This window comes from Oncorhynchus mykiss, chromosome 2 (genome assembly GCF_013265735.2).
Source record: "Oncorhynchus mykiss isolate Arlee chromosome 2, USDA_OmykA_1.1, whole genome shotgun sequence".
NCBI lineage: Eukaryota > Metazoa > Chordata > Actinopteri > Salmoniformes > Salmonidae > Oncorhynchus > Oncorhynchus mykiss.
The window spans coordinates 39,499,009-39,520,850 of NC_048566.1; the positions used below are offsets into that span (position 1 = coordinate 39,499,009).

At 43.2% G+C, this 21,842-nt stretch overlaps 2 protein-coding genes across 8 annotated transcripts; one reads left to right on the forward strand and one right to left on the reverse strand.

Annotated features, from left to right (window-relative positions):
• Positions 1-728: 728 nt before the first annotated feature.
• Positions 729-2,480, reverse strand: LOC118940039. The gene is made up of 5 exons (XM_036948182.1): positions 2,365-2,480; positions 1,850-1,971; positions 1,712-1,766; positions 1,401-1,503; positions 729-1,313 (listed from the first exon to the last, which is right to left on the reverse strand). The coding sequence occupies exons 2-5, from the start codon at positions 1,957-1,959 to the stop codon at positions 958-960; spliced, it is 624 nt and encodes a 207-aa protein (XP_036804077.1). The 5' UTR covers positions 1,960-1,971; positions 2,365-2,480; the 3' UTR covers positions 729-957.
• LOC110489537 (WD and tetratricopeptide repeats protein 1) lies at positions 1,137-21,614 on the forward strand. Of its 7 annotated transcripts, none has more exons than XM_021562281.2 (16): positions 1,137-1,247; positions 5,208-5,346; positions 5,578-5,661; positions 5,749-5,795; positions 5,897-6,008; positions 6,107-6,294; positions 7,128-7,310; positions 7,648-7,742; positions 7,996-8,111; positions 8,304-8,376; positions 8,797-8,890; positions 9,054-9,224; positions 9,491-9,726; positions 9,980-10,148; positions 18,822-19,014; positions 19,471-21,614. In XM_021562281.2, exons 2-16 carry the CDS (start codon positions 5,281-5,283, stop codon positions 19,672-19,674), a joined length of 2,031 nt encoding a protein of 676 aa, XP_021417956.2. In that variant the 5' UTR covers positions 1,137-1,247; positions 5,208-5,280; the 3' UTR covers positions 19,675-21,614. The 7 variants fall into 7 exon arrangements, with proteins under 7 accessions (XP_021417956.2, XP_021417963.2, XP_021417968.2 ...); XM_021562261.2 differs by lacking the exon at positions 1,137-1,247 and adding an exon at positions 4,333-4,430; XM_036948160.1 differs by lacking the exon at positions 1,137-1,247 and adding an exon at positions 4,333-4,430 and having other exon boundaries at positions 8,304-8,365; positions 8,789-8,890.
• The last annotated feature ends 228 nt before the right edge of the window (positions 21,615-21,842 follow it).

Consider the following 21,842-nt stretch of genomic DNA (forward strand, 5'->3'; position numbering starts at 1 on the left):
GGCTACAAAGTAGGGCCACAGCAACATCAGGAATTTCAGTGAGTATTTCTGGGCAGACAGATCAACTGTGCTGGCAAGAACACGCACCTCGAAATTACATAACGGGGGCTTGAGTGGTTTAATGGAGGGGTGTGAGAGAGTCTAAACTGAGCCAAGGGGGATGCTATACAGTTGTATCAGAAACACAGTGTCAACATTAGCTGAAGATCCCATATTCCAGTTGACGTTAGTCCAAATGACTGGAAAACAGCGGATTATCGCTCTGATTAAATTCGCCACACAGATCTCGCTTTCTATCTACCTAGATATAGTTTATGCCAGTTAGATATTGGTATATTGGCTAGCTAAATAACGAACACGGTCAGTAATACCCAGGATCCTTGGGACGCGCATTCACTAAAACCTACCCCTTATCTTAACCATTTTAAAATGTTAACTTCAATAGGGCGGAAGAATAGGATGGACCCTTTTTCTGCCATACCTGAAAATGAACTCCTTGAGTGTGCCGAGATTAGCACATGTGTAATTTCGGGTCGAGAATACGTTCTCCTCTGCCAGCTGCTGTTCTAGAGTTTAGCTAGCTAACCGTCTCTGTTTTGACTCAAACAACACTACAAGCTGCTAGCAACTGCAGAGTCCTGCCCATTTTAAAATAGAAAGGGAACGTTCCATTTGTCTAGATCTGATTATGATAGAATTGGTAGACGGTGCAGTATAATTAATGAACATAGAGCAAACAAACTTCATTTATTGTCTTGAGACCCAAGTAAATTACAACAGAAGTCATTTCTGTGCCTTTGTAGCATTGCGGGCCTGAGAAACAACATAAGAAACACATACGCATATAAACATTTAAGAAAGAACAAAACGAGTTAAGCATAAAGCATAGTAGACTATTTCGCATTTGGAGGACATATCGGTCACAGTGTTGACTTATCAGTCACCCCAGAACAGTAGTTAAGATTTCACAGTCCGGGAGCTAGTCTTGTTCACTTTGGCATACAGTGGTGAACGTCTTGATGAGTTCGAGCAAACTTTGGTTTTGTTGACTTTGGCATAGACAGGGAACGGAACTTCCCCCTTTTCATCTACCTCCTCCAGGTGGTTGCTGCCGTCTGCTGTCTGTTGTTGAGAAGCCTGGTTGTCTGTAGTGGGCCATGGATTACAAACCTCTGTGGCGACAACGTCATACACTACGGACCCAGTGTAGCTGCTGTGTCTTCGGACACTGCTCTTCTCCAGCTCAGGTAAGGGAGGCAACTGCCTCAAAGCCTTCTTCACCGGCCTTGGGGTGTTCTGCCCTGGGAAAGACCCTGCATAGAGAGAAAAATAAACAGTGAGCTGAGTGTGATGTGGGGAAACATGTCCAATTCCAAGTGTGATGAACAACTGACTCTGACCTCTGTGCCCTCTTTGGGACTGGGTTGACTTTCTTTTTGAGGATGCTGGTCCAATGATATTCTTCCTTAGTTCTGAGGTCTTGGCCTCAGTTGAATCTGGGGGCTGCAATGAGCAATCATATAAGTACCAGCAGAGGGAGCCATTGGTTTCAGTTCAGTTGGATTATTCCATACATTTGAATTCCAGCTTTACATTAAGTTTTTATTTATTTACTATTTTCTGGAGCAGGACATCCACAAACAACAGTTAATGGTCATATAAATGAATTGGTAAGGTGAATGGGACATTCCCAGGTATTTTGTACACTGACCCTTTCACCAGAGATCGGTCCCATTTCAGCCAATGACAACCTGGAAGTCTTTCTACTAATGGAAGAATGCAGACAGGATGTCAGCAATACCTTAAAAAAAATGCTCATAAAGGGCCATAATACAGGAAGAAGTATTACCTTTTTGAACGGATCGCACATATCATTGATACTATGGGAAGCAGAAGGGATAGAAGACACAGGCTCCACTGCACTGGTGACAATAGTCTCCACACAATCTCCAGAACCATGGCATTGACTTCCTGACATCCACAGAATAAGAAAAAAAGCACACTTAGTTCCAAGTTTCAGTTTATGGCACAACAAATCGATCATAGAATTAGAGGCGGCAGGTGCTGCCTGGGTGAAAACAGGTGTACAAAACATTTTGAAGGTAGTCTTTGGATGACTCGTGATAAAATGTTCATATTTGAAGAAATACTATGTCACTCCTCATTTTTGAGGTAAGTTAATGCCTTTATGATCTTGTCATGTCCACAAGGATCATTAAAAGCACATACGTACGTGTTTTGGCTGCTATGCCTTCTTCAGAGTGTGTAGAAGAAGCCTCTGTGCCAGGCTTTGCCAAGGGTTAAATCACACATTCAGAATTTCTCTTAAGAAAGAAGTTGAACATCTATAGAATGGGTGCTTACCCTTGGATGCCTGTCTCCAGCTTGTGAACGGAACACTTTGCCTCACCAAGACAGACCACCAGCTGTAATAAATAGAAGCTGCAAAGAAGTTTGGGGAAATTCAGCACTACCTCTTTGGTTGTTATTTTAATTGCACAGCAGCAAGGTTCACCTGTGACTTCCGCGAAGCTGAGTTCTCTGCTTCTCTATTTCAAAAAGTCCATACTCTAAAACAGCTTGCTCTCCTCATCTGCACTGATCTGATATCATAATGTTGATACAACGGTGAGCACTGGTGAATGTCTACAGGGGCTTTCCACTTTATGAGACGATTGTCCATGCCACTGGACCAGTCTCACTGACATACAGTAATATCATGATTGAGAGTAATAAAATGCCATTTCAAATCAAATCAAAGTTTATTTGACGCGTGCGCCGAATACAACAGGTACCTTACCACACCTTACAGTGAAATGCTTACTTACAGACCCTAATCAACAGTGTGATTTGTAAGTTAAAAAAAATAGGTATTAAGTGAACAATAGATAAGTAAAGAAATGAAAGCAACAATAAAAAGACAGTGAAAAATAACTGTAGCGAGGCTATATACAGGCACTGGTTAGTTGGGCTAATTGAGGTAGTATGTACATGTAGGTATGGTTAAAGTGACTATGCATATATGATTAACAGAGTAGCAGCAGCATAAAAGAGGGGTTGGTGGGGGGGGGGGGGGCAATGCAAATAGTCTGGGTAGCCATTTGATTACTTGTTCGGGAGTCTTATGGCTTGGGGGTAAAAACTGTTGAGAAGCCTTTTGGTCCTAGACTTGGCGCTCTGGTACCACTTGCCATGCGGTAGTAGAGAGAACATTCTATGACTGGGGTGGCTGGAGTCGTTGACAATTTTTAGGGCCTTCCTCTGACACCGCCTGTTGTAGAGGTCCTGGATGGCAGGCAGCTTAGCCCCAGTGATGTACTGGGCCGTACGTACTACCCTCTGTAGTGCCTTGCGGTCGGAGGCCGAGCAGTTGCCGTACCAGGCAGTGATGCAACCCGTCAGGATGCTCTCGATGATGCAGCTGTAGAATCTTTTGAGGATCTGAGGACACATGCCAAATATTTTCAGTTTCCTGAGGGGGGATAGGCTTTGTTGTGACCTCTTCACGACTGTCTTGATACATTTATATATCCTGATTTACATTTACATATGTATCAGGATATATCTATTATTTTATGAATAATTTCAGGATTAATTTATTATTAATTCATTATTTTGTCCCACAGGCCACACTCCTTCATACATCTCACCAGGAAAACAGTGCTGAATGTCATTGCTGATCTCATGTTGCATTAGGTTAATAAGTAGAAAATACAGACCTGGATAAAGTATCCAATTTTCATACTTGAGGAAAAGTAAAAAGTAAAAGTCACACAGTAAATACTACTTGAGTAAAAGTCAAAGTATTTGGTTTTAAATATACTAAAGTATCAAAAGTAAATGTAATTGCTAAAATATACTAAAGTATCAAAAGTAAAAGTATAAATAATGTCAAATTCCTTATATTAAGCAAACCAGATGTACAATGTTGATGATTTTTTAAATTTACAGACACTTAGACATAATTTACAAATGAAGCATTTGTGTTTAGCCAGTCCACCAGATCAGAGGCAGTAGGGATAACCAGGGTTGTTTTTCTGTACTTTTGCTTCACAGGGAAAATGTATGGAGTAAAAAGTACATCATTTTCTTTATGAATGTAGTGAAGTAAAAGTAAAAGATGTAAAAAATGTAAATAGTAAAGTACAGATATCCTCCCAAAATACTTAAGTAGTGCTTTAAAGTATTTACAAAAAATACTTTCCACCACTTGAGAAAAAAAAAAATATGCAAAGGATTTTTAAAACTTTTTCATTTGTGGAATTGACCTGTCACTCAACAGTACAGTCGTGCGACGAAGAAAAACAGCGGTGCAATTCACAGACCCGTGCACTCGTAATTTTTTCCCTAAAAATCATATCCAAAGGCTAGTTCACGTCAGCTATTTTACGTAAGGGTAGTGGGAGGGTTCAGTCAGTTGATAAACCCATGTAAGTAAGCATTGACAGTCAACACTTGTAAATTCTTTCCAAAAATATGTCATATGAAGCGCTCTTGTTACAGTTTGTCTTTCATTGGTAAGGAGTAGCTAAAGTGTTAGATAGAGAACTAGAGCATAGAGAATTCCCTGTTCCTTTATTAAATAATCTCATGTTAGCTCAGCTAGCTAGCTATTGTAGCTCAGACAGTAACTGGCTGGATAGCTGGCTCTATCGTAATCTGGACATTTTGGGCATTTTTTAAAAACGATATCGAGTTGAAGCCCAGACGACACAGGTACAACGTTTTTTTTTTAGGGAATGCTAGAAATATATAGTTAAGATGACGGAGCTGTGTCTGTATTTTTGGGGAGGCTAACCTAGACTGCTGTCACTGTGCGTATACGGTTTGTTGTTATTGGCAATTGGTAGCTAGCTTCCCAGCAGCTAATCCAGCTAGCCACCGTTAACGTTAATTTGCTAATGTAAACATCACCAGTCGCAATGGCTAGTATTAGGAAGGAATTTTGTGTACATAGCTGTCTGAAGACCACCGCTTGGCTAGTTGAGATATAACCAGTTGTTGTTCTAGTTAGCTAACAGTTATGTTTCAGTATTTAAACCTCAAACACTTGGGAACCCCTCATCAATTTAGGTGTAAATTACTCCAGTGTCCATTGACTGACGTACCTAGTAGAGGAACAAACATCTATGTTTGCACATTAATCCTATTTAAGTAAGCTTGTTATTTTGTGTGATGTCCGTTCTATTCTATTTCTCAAATTGCAGCCCATTCCTTAGAGACTGTGCAGATGCCATCTGACCTTTGACCCTCGGACCCTGCACCTCTGGTCCGTGCTCTATGACTTGCTGTGAGGCCATGTCTGCTGTGAACATCACCAGAGATATCCTGCACAGGCAGATCAGGGTGAGTCTAATGTTTTAAGCCCGTTTTTATGAAATAAACAAACTGCCCTAACTAATTCCCACAGAATTTAACATTTTCATATTTTCTTTTCAGGATACATGAGCAAAATCAACAACTCTGAAATGCAATCTGCATTGCAATCTATTCACCAAAATGCTGTAATTATGTTGGACAGAGTGAGACAGGAGATTTTGGGGAGAGACAGGTGATGTTTTGCCTTAATGTCTGCAGGACAAGAGAGCATTGGGCTTCCAAAGGCAGTATCATGTCACAGACCCCTTCATCAGTAGACTTGGACTGGAGGCAGAGTTGCAGGTGATTTGTGTGTGTGTGTGTGTTACTGCACACATACAACATTAATTCCTTTGCCAATCTGACAGCCTGTTACTGTTGTGTCAACAGGGCCACACTGGGTGTGTGAACTGCCTAGAATGGAACGAACAGGGAGAGTAAGTCCTGAGCTGAAACCAGGGTTCTATTTAAATGACCATATTTAACACTTTTACATTTATGTTGGCCTATCTGTAATGTTTACTCTTGTTCTATGCAGTCTGCTGGCATCGGGCTCAGATGACCAACATTGCATCATCTGGGACCCCTTCAAACACAAGAAGCTCACCACTATGCACACAGGGCATGCAGCAAACATCTTCTCTGTGAAGGTAAAAACATAAACTGCTTGATGGGAAAATCTATTTGTGTAGAAAAGAAGCTTCTTTCTTATTTTATCCTCTCCTTTTTCCCCCGTGCCCTCTTGCAGTTTCTCCCTCACTCAGGTGACCGTATCCTCGTGACAGGTGCAGCGGACACCAAGGTTCACGTGCACGACGTGTCGGTCAAGGAGACCATCCACATGTTCTCCGACCACACCAACCGCGTCAAGCGCATTGCTACAGCCCCCATGTGGCCTAACACCTTCTGGAGTGCTGCGGAGGACGGCATCATCAGGTCAGAGCCCCAGTAGCTAGCTAACCATTGGAGCATCCTTGTCGCATCCAAAGATGTTCATTGGTTAAGGTGACACTGTGTCAGATACATTGTCAGATGCATCATGTTATATCTACTGGCTTGTAGTAGAATATCGAAGGTGAAAAGATGACATGAAACAGTAAGGTTGGAGTGGAAGTGTTATGCCATGGGCCTCTTTCTTACCTCAAGCTGTTCCCTACCAGTTCCTTGGCTCTCCCAGGCACCTCTTCTCTGGGTCTCTGTGGCCACATGCCTCCAGCAGCACTTCCATCACACACTGTCTTGGAGGTTAATGTATCTCCAGAGAATACCCTTTAACTACCCTTCAAAGCTCAGGTGCGCAGTGGGCATTGGGGACTACTGCAGATGCGTGGTTGGCTACAGGCAATGGTTCCCATAAGGGGGTCAGCTCAGACAGAGGCAGTGGGGGGGGGGGGGGGGGGGGGGGGGCTTTAGTATCTTACTCTCTCTATAGTACGTCACTGCCTGACTGCCCCCGCTGCTTATGACTCAACTGGCCAATGTTGCAATCGTGGCTTGTTTTTTTTTTTTTTTTTTGACTAACCTAACCAGTAGTCTACAACTTCAAAATATGGCTCCCACGTACAGATAGTGTAGTAGTTAGTCGTTTCTTTTTGAGCAAGCTGGCTTTGGACACAAATTGCAGTTTTAATTAAACCTTGCAATTAAACCTTGCAAAAGTCTAGTATTTGATTAGAATTCAAAACAAACAATATTTTAAAGAGCTTAGTTCTGACTCTCTGGAGATGATTTATGTCCTCATGATGTGCTTTCTTCTACTACTATTTTAGGCAGTATGACCTGAGGGAGAGCAGTAAGCGTTCAGAAGTGCTCATCGACCTGACGGAATACTGTGGTCAGCTGGTGGAGGCCAAGTGTTTGGCTGTCAACCCGCAAAATAATAACTACCTAGCAGTGGGGGCCAACGGGCCCTTTGTACGCCTCTACGACATGCGCATGATCCACAACCACAGGTGTGTAGTAGTCAGGCTCGAATCCTAACTTGAGATCGATGCATGTGACTCATGTTTCCATTGACCTGAAAGTCCAAGTCATCTCAAGTCTGACGTTAGGATTTAGCTCTCGCTGCCTTTACTGTCAAATTTGAGTTTAATTGAATCGTTTTTAATTTCATATCACGTAAAGGAATATGCACGACTATTGGATAGAACGTCTAATATGTCTCCCTACTACTCTGGGCTATCATCAGTCATACCAATGTTATTTTCTCAGCTTTGAGACTTCTTATATACACAGATGGAGCATGATTTGGTAATAATTTATGTTTCTCTCCTCCACTTCCATTCACAGGAAGTCTGCGAGTCAGAGCACATCGGCAGGAGTGCACACATTCTGCGACAGACAGAAGCCCATCCCAGACGGAGCGGGGCAGTATTATGTTGCAGGTGTGTGTGTGTGTGTGAGATCGTATGGTTTGGCTTATTGCACAAAATGTATTCATTTTAAAAAACCCGCTGTGAACACTTTCTATGAAGCCCATACAGTATCTACAATGTATTATAAACAGTAAAAACACACATGGACAATGTGTGGGTTATAACGCAGTCATTTTCAGTATATGGAACTAAACTAGTGGGACAGGTAAGGTGATTCTGTATGCCTCTCACCCAACTTCTTCTCCTTGATCCGTTACCTCAGGGCACCTGCCAGTGAAGCTCCCTGACTACAATAACCGCCTGAGGGTCCTAGTGGCCACCTACGTCACCTTCAGCCCCGACGGCACCGAGCTGCTAGTTAACATGGGAGGAGAACAGGTAAGGCTGCTTCCTAGAAGAGGAAACGTCCTAGAAGTTAAACCTCCAGGTCAGCTCACCATCTCTTTCTCAGATTGTCAGGTTTGAATTGCAACAAGCATACTACTTTATGCAAATCATTAAAGTTGATGATTACCTGTGGTTGGTTCAAAAGGGTAACTTTGCCAGGAATGTGTTTTCTCTTGTCTGCAGGTGTATCTATTTGACTTGACGTTCAAACAGAAGCCGTACACCTATCTGCTTCCCAAAAAGTGCCAATTAACAGGTATGACTATGGAAATAGCCCAAAGCTTACTACAGTATTTGGCCATTAAAATGACATATACAGAATGTATTATTTATGACCAATGGAGTGGGGTAGTTGCTCGCTGAAAGTCTGCCCACAGTTTATATGCAGATCTGGGCATTAAAAAGTGAATTCTTCAAAATGCCTTGCAGCAGCAATCTACATCAAGGTACATTGTCTATGTGACAAATTACTCTCTCGCAGGGTGACATCAACCACCAAGGTCATTATCAATCACTTGACAATAACCCATGTAATGAAATGCATTTTTGACAAATGTTCCTGTCAGTGCAGTTACATCCACTTTGCGGCAAATGTTCTTTACTGTGTTGTACCGCAGTACAACTTTGTAATGCCCAGAACTGTATGGGTATTTCTAAAATCTTGATATTCCAACAGATGTTCAGAATGGAAAGACAACCAACGGTGTGTCAAATGGAATTCACTTGCCAGCCAGCCGACTTCGATTCGCAGAAAGCAAAGTTTTCTCTGGGTAACCTTTTTTCTCATGTTTGATTTTAATTGTTCATTTTCACCCACATGTTACATTTAGCAACAGCCTAGCCCCATTGTATTTCTAGAAACACTACGGTAGGGTGACATCCCTAGTTTCTCTCTTATCACGTTCTCATCTCGTCCTCATCTTTCTTCCCTAGTTCTGGCGAGCTGCCTCTTCACTTGGAGCGGATAAAGCTACAGGCCAACGACGCGTTTGCGCGGCAGCAGTGGACGCAGGCCATCCAGTTCTACAGTCTGGGCATCCACGAGGCCAGCCACAACGCCATGCTGTACGGGAACCGCGCCGCCGCCTACATGAAGCGCAAGTGGTAAGGCGACTCTTTCGACCTAGAGCCCGAGCTAACCCATTAGCCTTGTTTACTCTCCTTCTGTGTTTCTCCTATTACAGAACATGGTCATGTTCAGTAGGGCATACTGTAGCAAAATGTTTTGCAACGGAAGAACAAAAAAAACGTTTGAGTTCAGGTATAACGTCCTTGTTTCGTCACGTTTAAAGTGGTTTACCACTATGCCGGTATGTGTGTGACTGTGTGGTATTTACTGTTGTGTGTGATGTGTTCTCTCTCTCCCCCAGGGACGGTGACCACTATGATGCGCTGAGGGATTGTCTGAAAGCACTGTCCCTCAACCCTGGGCACCTGAAGGCCCACTTCCGGCTGGCACGCTGCCTCTTTGAGCTGAAGTATGTGGCCGAGGCTCTGGACTGCTTGGATGACTTCAAGGGCAAGTTCCCCGAGCAAGCCCACAGCTGCGCCTGCGACGCCCTAGATAAGGATATCAAGGCCGCCCTCTTTTCCAAGATGGACTCTGGTGAGAAGGGATTAATGGTGATGCTGGGTTGGTTAATCGTCTGTTTCCCCCCACAAATAAAGTGTGATTTTGGCTGACCTCTGACTTTTCCCATCACCTTTCCACATTGACTTACAATATGTGTTTTTATATGATGTCGAATCAATTCAAAATACCTTATGTATTCCACAAGTGCAATTGTGCAAATTAATACAGTGTTAATTAGAGTACAGATATTTTCTTTGTTTATTTCCATGTCGTGTCTGTTTTGTAGCTGGGGACAAAAAGGGCAACAGCTCAATCCGCTTCCACACGTTCAGCAGGAAGGAGTCCATCCCGGAAGACGAGGTCGTCTTGAGAGAGCGCAGCTACGACTACAAACACCGCTACTGTGGTCATTGTAACACCACCACAGACATCAAGGAGGCCAACTTCTTTGGCAGGTCAGTGGAGCATTTTAGACACTGATATATTATACGTTCTAAAAACACTATGTTAATATTAGTTGTTGACCTAAAAAAAAAGCATGAGCTGACGGCGCACATTTTTTTTGTAGAGGTGCTGGCTAATGTATAGTCAACCCTGAAGAAGACACTGCGTTCTAAAACGTTGGTTATGTTTCCCCATTACATTTTTGGGAGGATACAGTGCATTCAGAAAGTATTCAGACCCCTTTACTTTAAATCAAATTTTATTTGTCACGTACACATGGTTAGCAGATGTTAATGCGAGTGTAGCGAAATGCTTGTGCTTCTAGTTCCGACAATGCAGTAATAACCAACGAGTAATCTAACCTAACAATACCACAACTACTACCTTATACACACACAAGTGTAAAGGGATAAAGCATATGTACATAAAGATATATGAATGAGTGATGGTACAGAACGGCATAGGCTAGATGCAGTAGATGGTATCGAGTACAGTATATACAGTGGGGCAAAAAAAGTATTTAGTCAGCCACCAATTGTGCAAGTTCTCCTACTTAAAAAGATGAGAGAGGCCTGTCATTTTCATCATAGGTACACTTCAACTATGACAGACAAAATGAGAAAAAATAATCCAGAAAATCACATTGTAGGATTTTTAATGAATTTATTTGCAAATTTTGGTGGAAAATAAGTATTTAGTCACCTACAAACAAGCAAGATTTCTGACTCTCACAGACCTGTAACTTCTTCTTTAAGAGGCTCCTCTGTCCTCCACACGTTACCTGTATTAATGGCACCTGTTTGAAGTTGTTATCAGTATAAAAGACACCTGTCCACAACCTCAAACAGTCACACTCCAAACTCCACTATGGCCAACACCAAAGAGCTGTCAAAGGACACCAGAAACTAAATTGTAGACATGCACCAGGCTGGGAAGACTGAATCTGCCCTAGGTAAGCAGCTTGGTTTGAAGAAATCAACTGTGGGAGCAATTATTAGGAAATGGAAGACATACAAGACCACTGATAATCTCCCTCGATCTGGGGCTCCACGCAAGATCTCACCCCATGGGGTCAAAATGATCACAAGAACGGTGAGCAAAAATCCCAGAATCACACGGGGGGACCTAGTGAATGACCTGCAGAGAGCTGGGACCAAAGTAACAAAGCCTACCATCAGCAAGGGCATTGAAGATGAAACGTGGCTGGGTCTTTCAGCATGACAATGATTCCAAACACACCGCCCGGGCAACGAAGGAGTGGCTTCGTAAGAAGCATTTCAAGGTCCTGGAGTGGCCTAGCCAGTCTCCAGATCTCAACCCCATAGAGTTGAAAGTCCGTGTTGCCCAGCAACAGCCCCAAAACATCACTGCTCTAGAGGAGATCAGCATGGAGGAATGGGCCAAAATACCAGCAGTGTGTAAAAACCTTGTGAAGACTTACAGAAAACGTTTGACCTCTTTCATTGCCAACAAAGGGTATATAACAAAGTATTGAGAAACTTTTGTTATTGACCAAATACATATTTTCCACCATAATTTGGAAATAAATTCATTAAAAATTCTACAATGTGATTTTATGGATTTGTTTTCTAATTTTGTCTGTCATAGTTGAAGTGTACCTATGATAAATTACAGGCCTCTCTCATATTTTTAAGTGGGAGAACTTGCACAATTGGTGGCTGACTAAATACTTTTTTGCCCCACTGTACATATGAGATGAGTAATGTAGGATATGTAAACATAATATTAAGTGGCATTGTTTAAAGTGGTTAGTGATACATTTTTTTCCATCAATTTCCATTATTAAAGTGGCTGGAATTGAGTCAGTATGTTGGCAGCAGCCAACTTAGTGGTGGCTGTTTAACAGTCTGATGGCCTTGAGATTGAAGCTGTTTTTCAGTCCCTCGGTCCCAGCTTTGATGCACCTGTACTGACCTCGCCTTCTGGATGATAGCGGGGTGAACAGGCAGTGGCTCGGGTGGTTGTTGTCCTTGATGATCTTTTTGGCCTTCCTGTGACATCGGGTAGTGTAGGTTTCCTGGAGGGCAGGTAGTTTTGCCCCCGGTGATGCGTTGTGCAGACCTCACTACCCTCTGGAGTGCCTTACGTTTGTGGGCGGAGCAGTTGCCGTACCAGGCGGTGATACAGCCCGACAGGATGCTCTCGATTGTGCGTCTGTAGAAGGTCGTGAGAGCTTTTGGTGAGAAGCCGAATTTCTTCTTTGCTGCTGTGCCTTCTTCACAATGCTGTCTGTGTGGGTGGACCAATCCAGTTTGTCCGTGATGTGTACGCCGAGGAACTTAACTTACTACCCTCTCCACTACTGTCCCGTCGATGTGGATAGGGGGGTGCTCCCTCTGCTGTTTCCTGAAGTCCACAATCATCTCCTTTTGTTTTGTTGACGTTGAGTGTGAGGGCCCTCACCTCCCCCTGTAGGCCGTCTCGTCGTTGTTGGTAATCTAGCCTACCACTGAAGTGTCGTCCGCAAACTTGATGATTGAGTTGGAGGCGTGCATTGCCACGCAGTCGTGGGTGAACAGGGAGTACAGGAGAGGGCTCAGAACGCACCCTTGTGGGGCCCCAGTGTTGAGGATCAGCGGGGTGGAGATGTTGTTACCTACCCTCACCACCTGGGGGTGGCCCGTCAGGAAGTCCAGTACCCAGTTGCACAGGGCGGGGTCGAGACCCAGGGTCTCGAGCTTGATGACGAGTTTGGAGGGTACTGTGGCGTTAAATGCTGAGCTGTAGCCGATGAACAGCATTCTCACATAGGTATTACTCTTGTCCAGATGGGTTAGGGCAGTGTGCAGTGTGGTTGAGATTGCGTCGTCTGTGGACCTATTGGGGCGGTAAGCAAATTGGAGTGGGTCTAGGGTGTCAGGTAGGGTCGAGGTTATATGGTCCCAAGTTTTCTTGGGAACAGGAACAATGGTGGCCCTCTTGAAGCATGTGGGAACAGCAGACTGGGATAAGGAATGATTGAATATGTCCGTAAACACACCAGCCAGCTGGTCTGCGCATGCTCTGAGGACGCGGCTGGGGATGCCGTCTCGTCCTCAGAGCATGCGCAGACACATTTTGTTACGTTACAGCTTTACTCTAAAATTGATTTTTTTTAAATAAATAAATGCATCATCAATCTACACACAATACCCCATAATGACCAATCAAACAGGTTTAGACATTTTTGCAAATGTAAAAAATAAATAAAAACGAACATTGCATTTACTTTGGCAGCGATTACAGCCTCAAGTCTTCTTGGGTATGATGCTACAATCTTGGCAACCCTATATTTGGGCAGTTTCTCCCATTCTCTGCAGATCCTCAAGATCTGTAAAGTTGGATGGTGAGTGTAGCTGCACAGCTATTTTCAGGTCTCCAGAGATGTTCGATCGGGTTCAAGTCTGAGCTCTGGCTGGGCCACTCAAGGACTTTCAGAGACCCGAAGCCACTCCTGTGTTGTCTTGGCTGTGTGCTTAGAGTCGTTGTCTGGTTGGAAAGTGAACCTTCGCCCCAGTCTGAGGTCATGAGTGCTCAGGAGCAGGTTTTCATCAAGGATCTCTCTGTAGTTTGCTCCGTTCATCTTTCCCTCGATCCTGACTAGACTCCCAGTCCCTGATGCTTCCACCACCATGCTTCGCTGTACGGATGGTACCAGGTTTCCTCCAGACTTGACATTCAGGCCAACGAGTTCAATCTTGTTTTCATCAGACCAGAGAATCTTGTTTAGATGCCTTTTGGCAAGCAGGTTGTCATGTGCCTTTTACTGAAGAGTGGCTTCCGTCTGGCCACTCTACCATAAAGGCCTGATTGGTGGAGTCCTGCGGAGATGGTTGTCCTTCTGGAAGGTTCTCCCATCTCCACAGAGGAACTCTGGAGCTCTGTCAGAGTGACCATCGGGTTTTTGATCACCTCCCTGACCAAGGCCCTTCTCCCCCGATTGCTCAATCTGGCCAGGTGGACAGCTCTAGTAAAAGTCTTGGTGGTTCCAAACTTCTTCCAATTAAGAGTGATGGAGGCCACTGTGTTCTTGGAGACATTCAATGCTGCAGACATTTTTTGGTAACCTTCCCCAGATCTGTGCCAGGACACAATCCTGTATCGGATCTCTACGGACAATTCCTTTGACCTCATGGCTTGGTTTTTGCTCTGACATGCACTGTCAACGGCGGGGCCTTATAGACAGGTGTGTCTACGGTTGTGAAGGGTCAGAAACCTTCTGGTAAATTTACGGAAATTTTCCATGGGAAGTTAAGCCCGTGAATTTGGGGAATGTTGCTTAAATTAATCAGAAACGTTAGCTTATAACAACAGTGAACCTTTTTTGTGGGATACACATAAGGCAATTCTAGGTCTTATTTTGGTTAAACTATCCACAATTCAATGGAATTGCAACCCTCTGCATGCACAGTGCATTCTTCCATCGCGTGTACAGCTGATTCTCAAGATCTTGCACACTAATGAGATGCTATTGAGCCCACACTACTACCCTCTGAGCCAAAGACTACATGCTTTCTGGTAAGTTTTGATTACAATACTGGGTGGGGTGAATATATTTTATGACCTATATGATTTTTTGTTAACTAGTAAATAGTAGCCTACAACAAAGTGTTTTTTAAATACTTTCTAACTTGTTAACAATTTATATTAGTTCATTTTTGCTACCATGTGGGTTTTAGCTTGCTTGATCCTGCTAACGGAGTGTTAATTCACCTGTTTCCATATGGTTCATTTTAAAATATTTATCTTACAAAGGAGTTGTTTAATCTAACTGCTTAACTATTTATCTGTACATGGAATTGTATTTGTTTGTTTTTTACTCATTGTTTTCTAATCTTTACAGGAAAATGCCACGGGTCACTATGTGATGTGTGGAGACATTACACTGCAGCTAATGTAGAAGGAAAAGCTGTGTACATTTGCCAATACTTTGCCAAATCATATGTGAAAAATGCAACAAAGATGCAGAATCATCTGGCCAAGTGCATAAAGTTCCCTCAGCGCTCACAACAAGCAACCTCTGACAAAAGTCCCTCTACTTCTATTCAAGGTGAAAATTATGAATCAGACACCTTATCGATAGCAACAGGAATCAGAAGTTTTTTTGACTCAATGGAGGAACGTAGTCAGAGAAATGTTTATGAATGTCTTGCTTGAGCTGTGTATGCAACTTGTTCACGTCTGATGCTCACAGGTATTGGAAGAGATTTCTGAATGTTCTTTGCCCAGCATACACCCCTCCAATGCTTTATCTACTAATTTGTTGGATGCAGAGTTCAAGTGAAGTTCAAGCACATCATAGAGAAAGCAGACTTTATTGCAAACATCTCTGATTGGTGGTTGAATGTTCATGGGCAGGGAATAATTAACTACATCTCAACCTCTCAACCAGTATTCTACAAGAGCACAGACACAAGGGACAAGAGACACACCGGTCTCTACATTGCAGATGAGCTGAAGGCAGTCATCAATGACCTTGGACCACAGAAGGTATTTGCACTGGTGACAGACAATGCTGCGAACATGAAGGCTGCTTGGTCTAAAGTGGAGGAGTCCTACCCTCACATCACACCCATTGGCCGTGTTGCTCATGCATTGAATCTTCTCCTCAAGGACATCATGGCACTGGAAACAATGGATATACTCTACAAGAGAGCCAAGGAAATGGTTAGGTATCTGAAGGGTCATCAAGTTATAGCAGCAATCTACCTCACCAAGCAAAGTGAGAAGAATAAGAGCACCACATTGAAGCTGCCCAGCAACACCCGTTTGGGTGGTGTTGTCATGTTTAACAGTCTCCTTGAGGGGAAGAAGTCTCTCCAAGAAATGGCCCTATCACAGTATGCTCATATGGACAGCCCCATCAAGAGGATCCTCCTGGATGATGTATTTTGGGAGAGAGTGGTAAGCAGCCTGAAACTCCTGAAACCTATAGCAGTAGCCATTGCACATATTGAGGGAGACAATGCCATCCTGTCTGATGTTCAGACTCTGCTTGCAGATTTAAGAGAAGAAATCCGTACTGCCCTGTCCACTTCACTGTTGCTCCAAGCAGAGGAAACTTCAGTTCTGAAATGCATCAGAAAGCGTAAAGACTTCTGCCTAAAGCCCATACACGCCGCAGCGTACATGTTGGACACAAAGTATGCTGGCAAGAGCATCCTGTCTGGTGCAGAGATCAACAAGGCCTGTGGTGTCATCAATACTGTCTCGCGCCACCTTGGCCTGTATGAGGGCAAGGTTCTTGGCAGTCTGGCGAAGTACACTTCCAAGCAAGGGCTTTGGGATGGAGATGCAATATGGCAGTCGTGCCAATATCTCATCAGCCACCTAGTGGAAGGGACTTTGTGGATCTGAGGCTCGTTCCCCTGTTGCCTCCATCATCCTCCAAATCCCACAAACATCAGTCGTCTCAGAGTGCAACTTGTCCTTGTTTGGGAACACACACACCAAAGCACGCCACAGGCTGACCAATACAAGGGTTGAAAAATTGGCGGCAATCCGGGAAAATTTGAGGCTTTTTGAGCCTGACAACGAGCCATCCTCAACAAGGTTGGAAAGTGACAGTGAAGATGAGGCCTCAAAGACTGATGTTCAAGAGGTGGACATTGAGGAGGTCCAGGGAGAAGACATGGAAGCCTGAGAGGAAGACAACCAAAGCTTTAGTCTCTATACTGTCATTTTACAGATGTATGTTGAAAACATTTTTGGGAGATGTGATGGATCATTCAATATCTTTTGTTCCATGAAATCATCCCATGTGAAGAGTCAACTTATTTAATTAAATTCGTAACAATTTTATTATTTTTCCATTGGAAGGATTTAATCATTTGCAATTGTCTACTTATGATAAGGTGAAAGGTTTATGTGTCTGTCTCCATATGATATGGTAAATATATCCAATGCATCTACATTTAAAAATGGTATTAATATTCATTTGCATATATTTCCGTTAAATCCTATATATTACAAATGGAAAGATTCCACCTCTGCATATTGCCCAAAATGTGTGTGCCTTTCCAAATCATGTCCAACCAATAGAATTTATCACAGGTGTACTGCAATCAAGTTGTAGAAGCATCTCAAGGATGATCAATGGAAACAGGATGCACCTGAGCTAAATTTCAAGTCTCATAGCAAAGGGTCTGAATACTTATGTAAATAAGGTATTTTGCTTTGTCTTTATGGGGTATTGTGTGTAGATTGAGGATTTTTTTATTAAATTCAATTTTAGAATAAGGCTGTAATGTAACAAAATATGGAAAAGGGGAAGGTGTCTGAATACTTTTCATATGCACTGTATATAAATGTACAGCTTTTTTTTTTTACATTTTAAAGAAAACATGATGCTGTTCTATTGAAACGTTGGTGCCTCCTGAAGAACTTCATAACACGTTCATGAGCAGTTCATAAGGTATCAAATTGTGGTAGTTGACATAAGAATGAAATAATGCTCATGTACTGCTTATGAACTTTTTGATTATGAATGCATTATGAAGTCCTTATTTAAGTACCCTTCAAATGAAATGTTACGGAAATGTCTCTGCCACCTGATCAAACAATGACAAGGTTCAGTAGTTGACTCTCAGTCCCTTTGAAAAATATAAAAGCAACATGTAAAGTTTTGGTCCTGTGAGCTGAAATAAAGATCCCAGAAATGTTTCATTCGTACGGATTTCTCCACAACCAAAAATTGCACAATGTATTTACATCCCTGAGTGAGCATTTCTCCTTTGCAAAGAAAGTCCATCCATCTGACAGGTGTGGCAAATCAAGAAGCTGATTAAACAGCATGATCATTACACAAGTGCACCTTGTGCTGGGGATATTAAAATGTGCATGGAGCATGCAATTGGCATGCTGACTGCAGGAATGTCTACCAGAGCTGTTGCCAGATAATGAAATGTTCATTTCTCGACCATAAGACGGCTCTCTCGTTTTTGAGAATTTGGCAGTACGTCCAACTGACCTCCCAGCCACAGACCATGTGTATGGAGTCATGTGGGCAAGCGAATTGCTGACGTCAACGTTGTGAACAGAGTGCCCCATAGTGGAGGTGGGGATATGGTATGGGCAGGCTTAAGCTATGGATGATGAATACAATTGCATTTTATCTATTGCAGTTTGAATGCACATGTCTTGAGGCCCATTGTGCCATTCATTCGCTGGCATCACCTCATGTTTCAGCATGATAATGCACGGCCACATGCTGCAAGGATCTGTACACAATTCCTGGAAGCTGAAAATGTCCCAGTTCTTCATGGCCTGCATACTCACCAGACATGTCACCCGTTGAGCACGTTTGGGATGCTCTGGATCGACGTGTATGACAGATTGTTCCAGTTCCCGCCTATATCCAGCAACTTCGCACAATCATTGAAGACTAGTGCGACAATATTCCACAGGCCACAATAAACAGCCTGATCAACTCCATACGAAGGAGATGTGTCGCGTTGCATGAGGCAAATGGTGGTCACTCCAGATACTGACTGGTTTTCTGATCCACACCCCTACTTTTTTAAAGGTATCTGTTTCAAACAGATGCATATCTGTATTCCCAGTCATGTGAATTTATTTAAATTGACTGATTTTCCTTATATGAACTGTAACTCAGTAAAATCTTTGAGATTGTTGCGTTTGTATTTTTGTTTAGCGTGTGTATATATAAACCCCACCACCCACAGTAAAGGCCAGTACATTGTGAGCGGCTCCGACGACGGCTCCTTTTTCATCTGGGAGAAGGAGACTGCTAACCTGGTGCGGATCCTCCAGGGGGACGAGTCCATAGTCAACTGCCTGCAGCCTCACCCCAGTTACTGCTTCCTGGCTACCAGCGGCATCGACCCTGTGGTGCGGCTCTGGAACCCCAGGCCGGAGGTCATTATCAACATTATTAAATTCTATTAAATTTAAATAACTTAATTTCCCCAATGAGCAAACTTCTTTTGTGTGGAATGGTAGGCTATATACAGCGAGAAACAGGACCAAGGACACTATGCATAGAATAGATGCACTTAAGAAGCAATCCATTCAATCACCAACATGATTGATTCTCTGATTGAATGTATTTGTTGCAAAAAAATTTTTTTACTGCCAATGCATTAAAAACTATCAAGGTTTACGCAATAAATGAACCCAATAGTACATCTGGTTATTGGATTGTCACAATTGAGGCTGCAGTATGACCTATCCTTTCCTATGGCCTCCTTTTGTAGTAGTCTGATGTAAAAAATAATAATAAAATAAAAAATAAAAGGCTGACTTTACAATACACCAGAAGTGAACCCTTTTCTTACCTTTCTTTCTCTCCATCCTTTTCCCTCTGTCATCCAGACGGAGAGTGAGAGTGGGAACGGTCGCGTGGTGGAGGACATGGAGGGTGCCGCTGCAGCCAACCAGCGGCGTATGAATGCCGATCCCCTGGAGGTCATGCTGCTCAACATGGGTTACCGCATCACGGGCCTCAGCGGCCGCGGGCCAGAGGGCTCAGACGATGAGGACAGCTCAGATGGCCAGGTGCAGTGCCGGCCCAGCTAGACTAGCGGGCCCAACACCACATACAGTATGAAGGCAGCAGGACGCAAGGCACTCCTCCCCTACCCCCTCCCAAACCCTGAGGCTGTCTGTGTGTGTGTCTGTGAGGAGGGGAAAAAAGCACCATAGATATTCTGTTTGTCAATGTTTCATTCACCCCTCTAAAACGAAAGCAACATTGAGTGAATGTCATGTCACAGCTCTGCACTATGCACTGCCCTCCTCTTTCACATCCCGAGGCAGGATTGGAGGAAACCAGTTTGGCGAGGGGATTCCACGGGGGTGACGACGACGACCTTTCACCTTTTTTTTAAGAACACCAACGACATCACCTCGGCCTCTCCCTCCGTTGCTCCGAGGCTGGGGGTATTGGGCCTATACGGTAAAGAAGCACTCCATCACTCCCCAATCTCTCACTATGAGCTAGGAGTCAACCACTTCTAAACCCTCTTCAAGGAGGAGCGCGTTGGAGGGAAACACTACAAGCAGAAGCCCCCGGCCTCTGGTAGTGTAGCCTACAGACGGCTCAGAGGTTAGAGGTCAAAGCGAGGCCCCGATAGTCGGTGTCCTCATTGGAGGATGAGATTTGAGGCCACAGGAAGTTGCTTTGTTTCATCTCTAGTGGGCTTTTCAATTGGAGTATAAGAGGTCACACTCAGCCCCTCTCCAGCTCCGAAAGTCTCTACATAAAGTTTTTGATTTACAATCCTTTTTTTAAGTTGTTGGAATATTGGTCAACAGGAAGAGAGCACAAGAAGTCTTGACTTTAAGTGTTACCCAGTCTTGAAGTGTTTCTCCAACTCAAATTAAATGTGTTGATAGGATTGTGCTCCTTGTTTCTTTTAAACTCGGTCTGACAAAAAAAAAAAAATGTTTTTCTCTGCATTTGTACTAAGTTTTGAGAGTAAAAAATGGCCAAGGATCCATGTTGCATTTTGCTTTGTCTGTTGTTGAGAAGTTCTTGTGGCTCTATATGCCTATTTTATTGACAGGTATGCAAAATGTTTCCCTTTTACTTTTATTATGTAGGTTAAGACAAAGCTGTCAGACTGAAGCAGTAGCTCCTCACATTTTCTCCAACACTTAGACATTTGCTCCTCTGTCATTTGTTGATAACAATGTAGAGACGGCTAATTCTAAAGGAGGGTTGTGGGGTTACGTTTAGGGGTTTGATTTAATTGATAGTCAGGTGTTGATTGGTCAGAAAATCTGTATAACTTTGTTGTACTAAAGGTTGCAAAATTCAGGTAATTTCCACAAGTTTCCCAGTTTTTCGAGATATCCCGGTCGGTAGATAACCGGGATTCGGATGGAATAAGCACAAAATCGGGAATCTTTCAACCAGTATTTCTAGAAAACCTGGGAATTATGGGAAAGTTAACCTATGTTGGACTGACGCTCTGAACAGAGAGAGGGAAAGTGAAGAAGAGAGAATGGTATTTCACTATCCTAGGGCAATACCACCAGTCCTAATATCATTCATGCATGGCATAGAGGCAATTTCATAGACACTATCCATTTGATGTCTTTTGGGGTTCAGGATCCCTACACGAGCACTTTCAGCTTTTCCCAGAAAGTTTTGGGGGAAGAATGGGATAGGGATTTTTCCCTTCCTGTAGCTTTGGAGCCAGCATGAGTCCTCTGCTGCAGTTGGAGTTTTGCTTATGAGGTTATATGAGATTTTGTCTAAAGGTAACATTGTAAAGGGCAAATTTGGACAATGAGCCTCTTGGTCCTCTGGCCAACCAGCAAACCTCCAGCTCACTGATGACGTGGATTCAAAGAAAACCTAAGGATGGAATCCTCTAACACTAGGCTTCCATGTATAATTTTTGTTAAAAAAGTCATTTAAGACATTTTTTTATCTGTTTGTTTTCTTTGGGAAAAATCCAATGACAAATTTTGCTGCAAGAGAAAAATAAAAGAGGTCTAATATTGTTGAACCACTTGTCTTGAGTTTGTGTTTCACCTCCGACCTGTATTTAACCAGGGTAATGATGATTTGGATTGTATTACTATTGTTTTCCACCTGCACACTGTTCCAGGTGCAGAAATATAGGCTACACACAGGTCCACAACTATCCACTCAGCAGTGGTGTAAAGTACTTAAGTAAAAACACTTTAAAGTACTAATTAAGTAGTTTGGGGTACCTGTACTTTACTATTTAGCC

Bases quoted from the DNA above. Each gene is read 5' to 3' on its own strand.
- LOC118940039 (XM_036948182.1), bottom strand. From the start codon at position 1,959: ATGGTTCTGGAGATTGTGTGGAGACTATTGTCACCAGTGCAGTGGAGC. The intron at 1,504-1,711 runs GTCAGTGTACAA...TGCTCATTGCAG, and splicing joins GACCGATCTCTGGTGAAAGG to CCCCCAGATTCAACTGAGGC. The intron at 1,314-1,400 runs GTCAGAGTCAGT...CTCTCTATGCAG, and splicing joins GTCCCAAAGAGGGCACAGAG to GGTCTTTCCCAGGGCAGAAC.
- LOC110489537 (XM_021562281.2), top strand. From the start codon at position 5,281: ATGACTTGCTGTGAGGCCATGTCTGCTGTGAACATCACCAGAGATATC. The intron at 5,662-5,748 runs GTGATTTGTGTG...TTGTGTCAACAG, and splicing joins GACTGGAGGCAGAGTTGCAG to GGCCACACTGGGTGTGTGAA. The intron at 6,295-7,127 runs GTCAGAGCCCCA...CTACTATTTTAG, and splicing joins GCGGAGGACGGCATCATCAG to GCAGTATGACCTGAGGGAGA.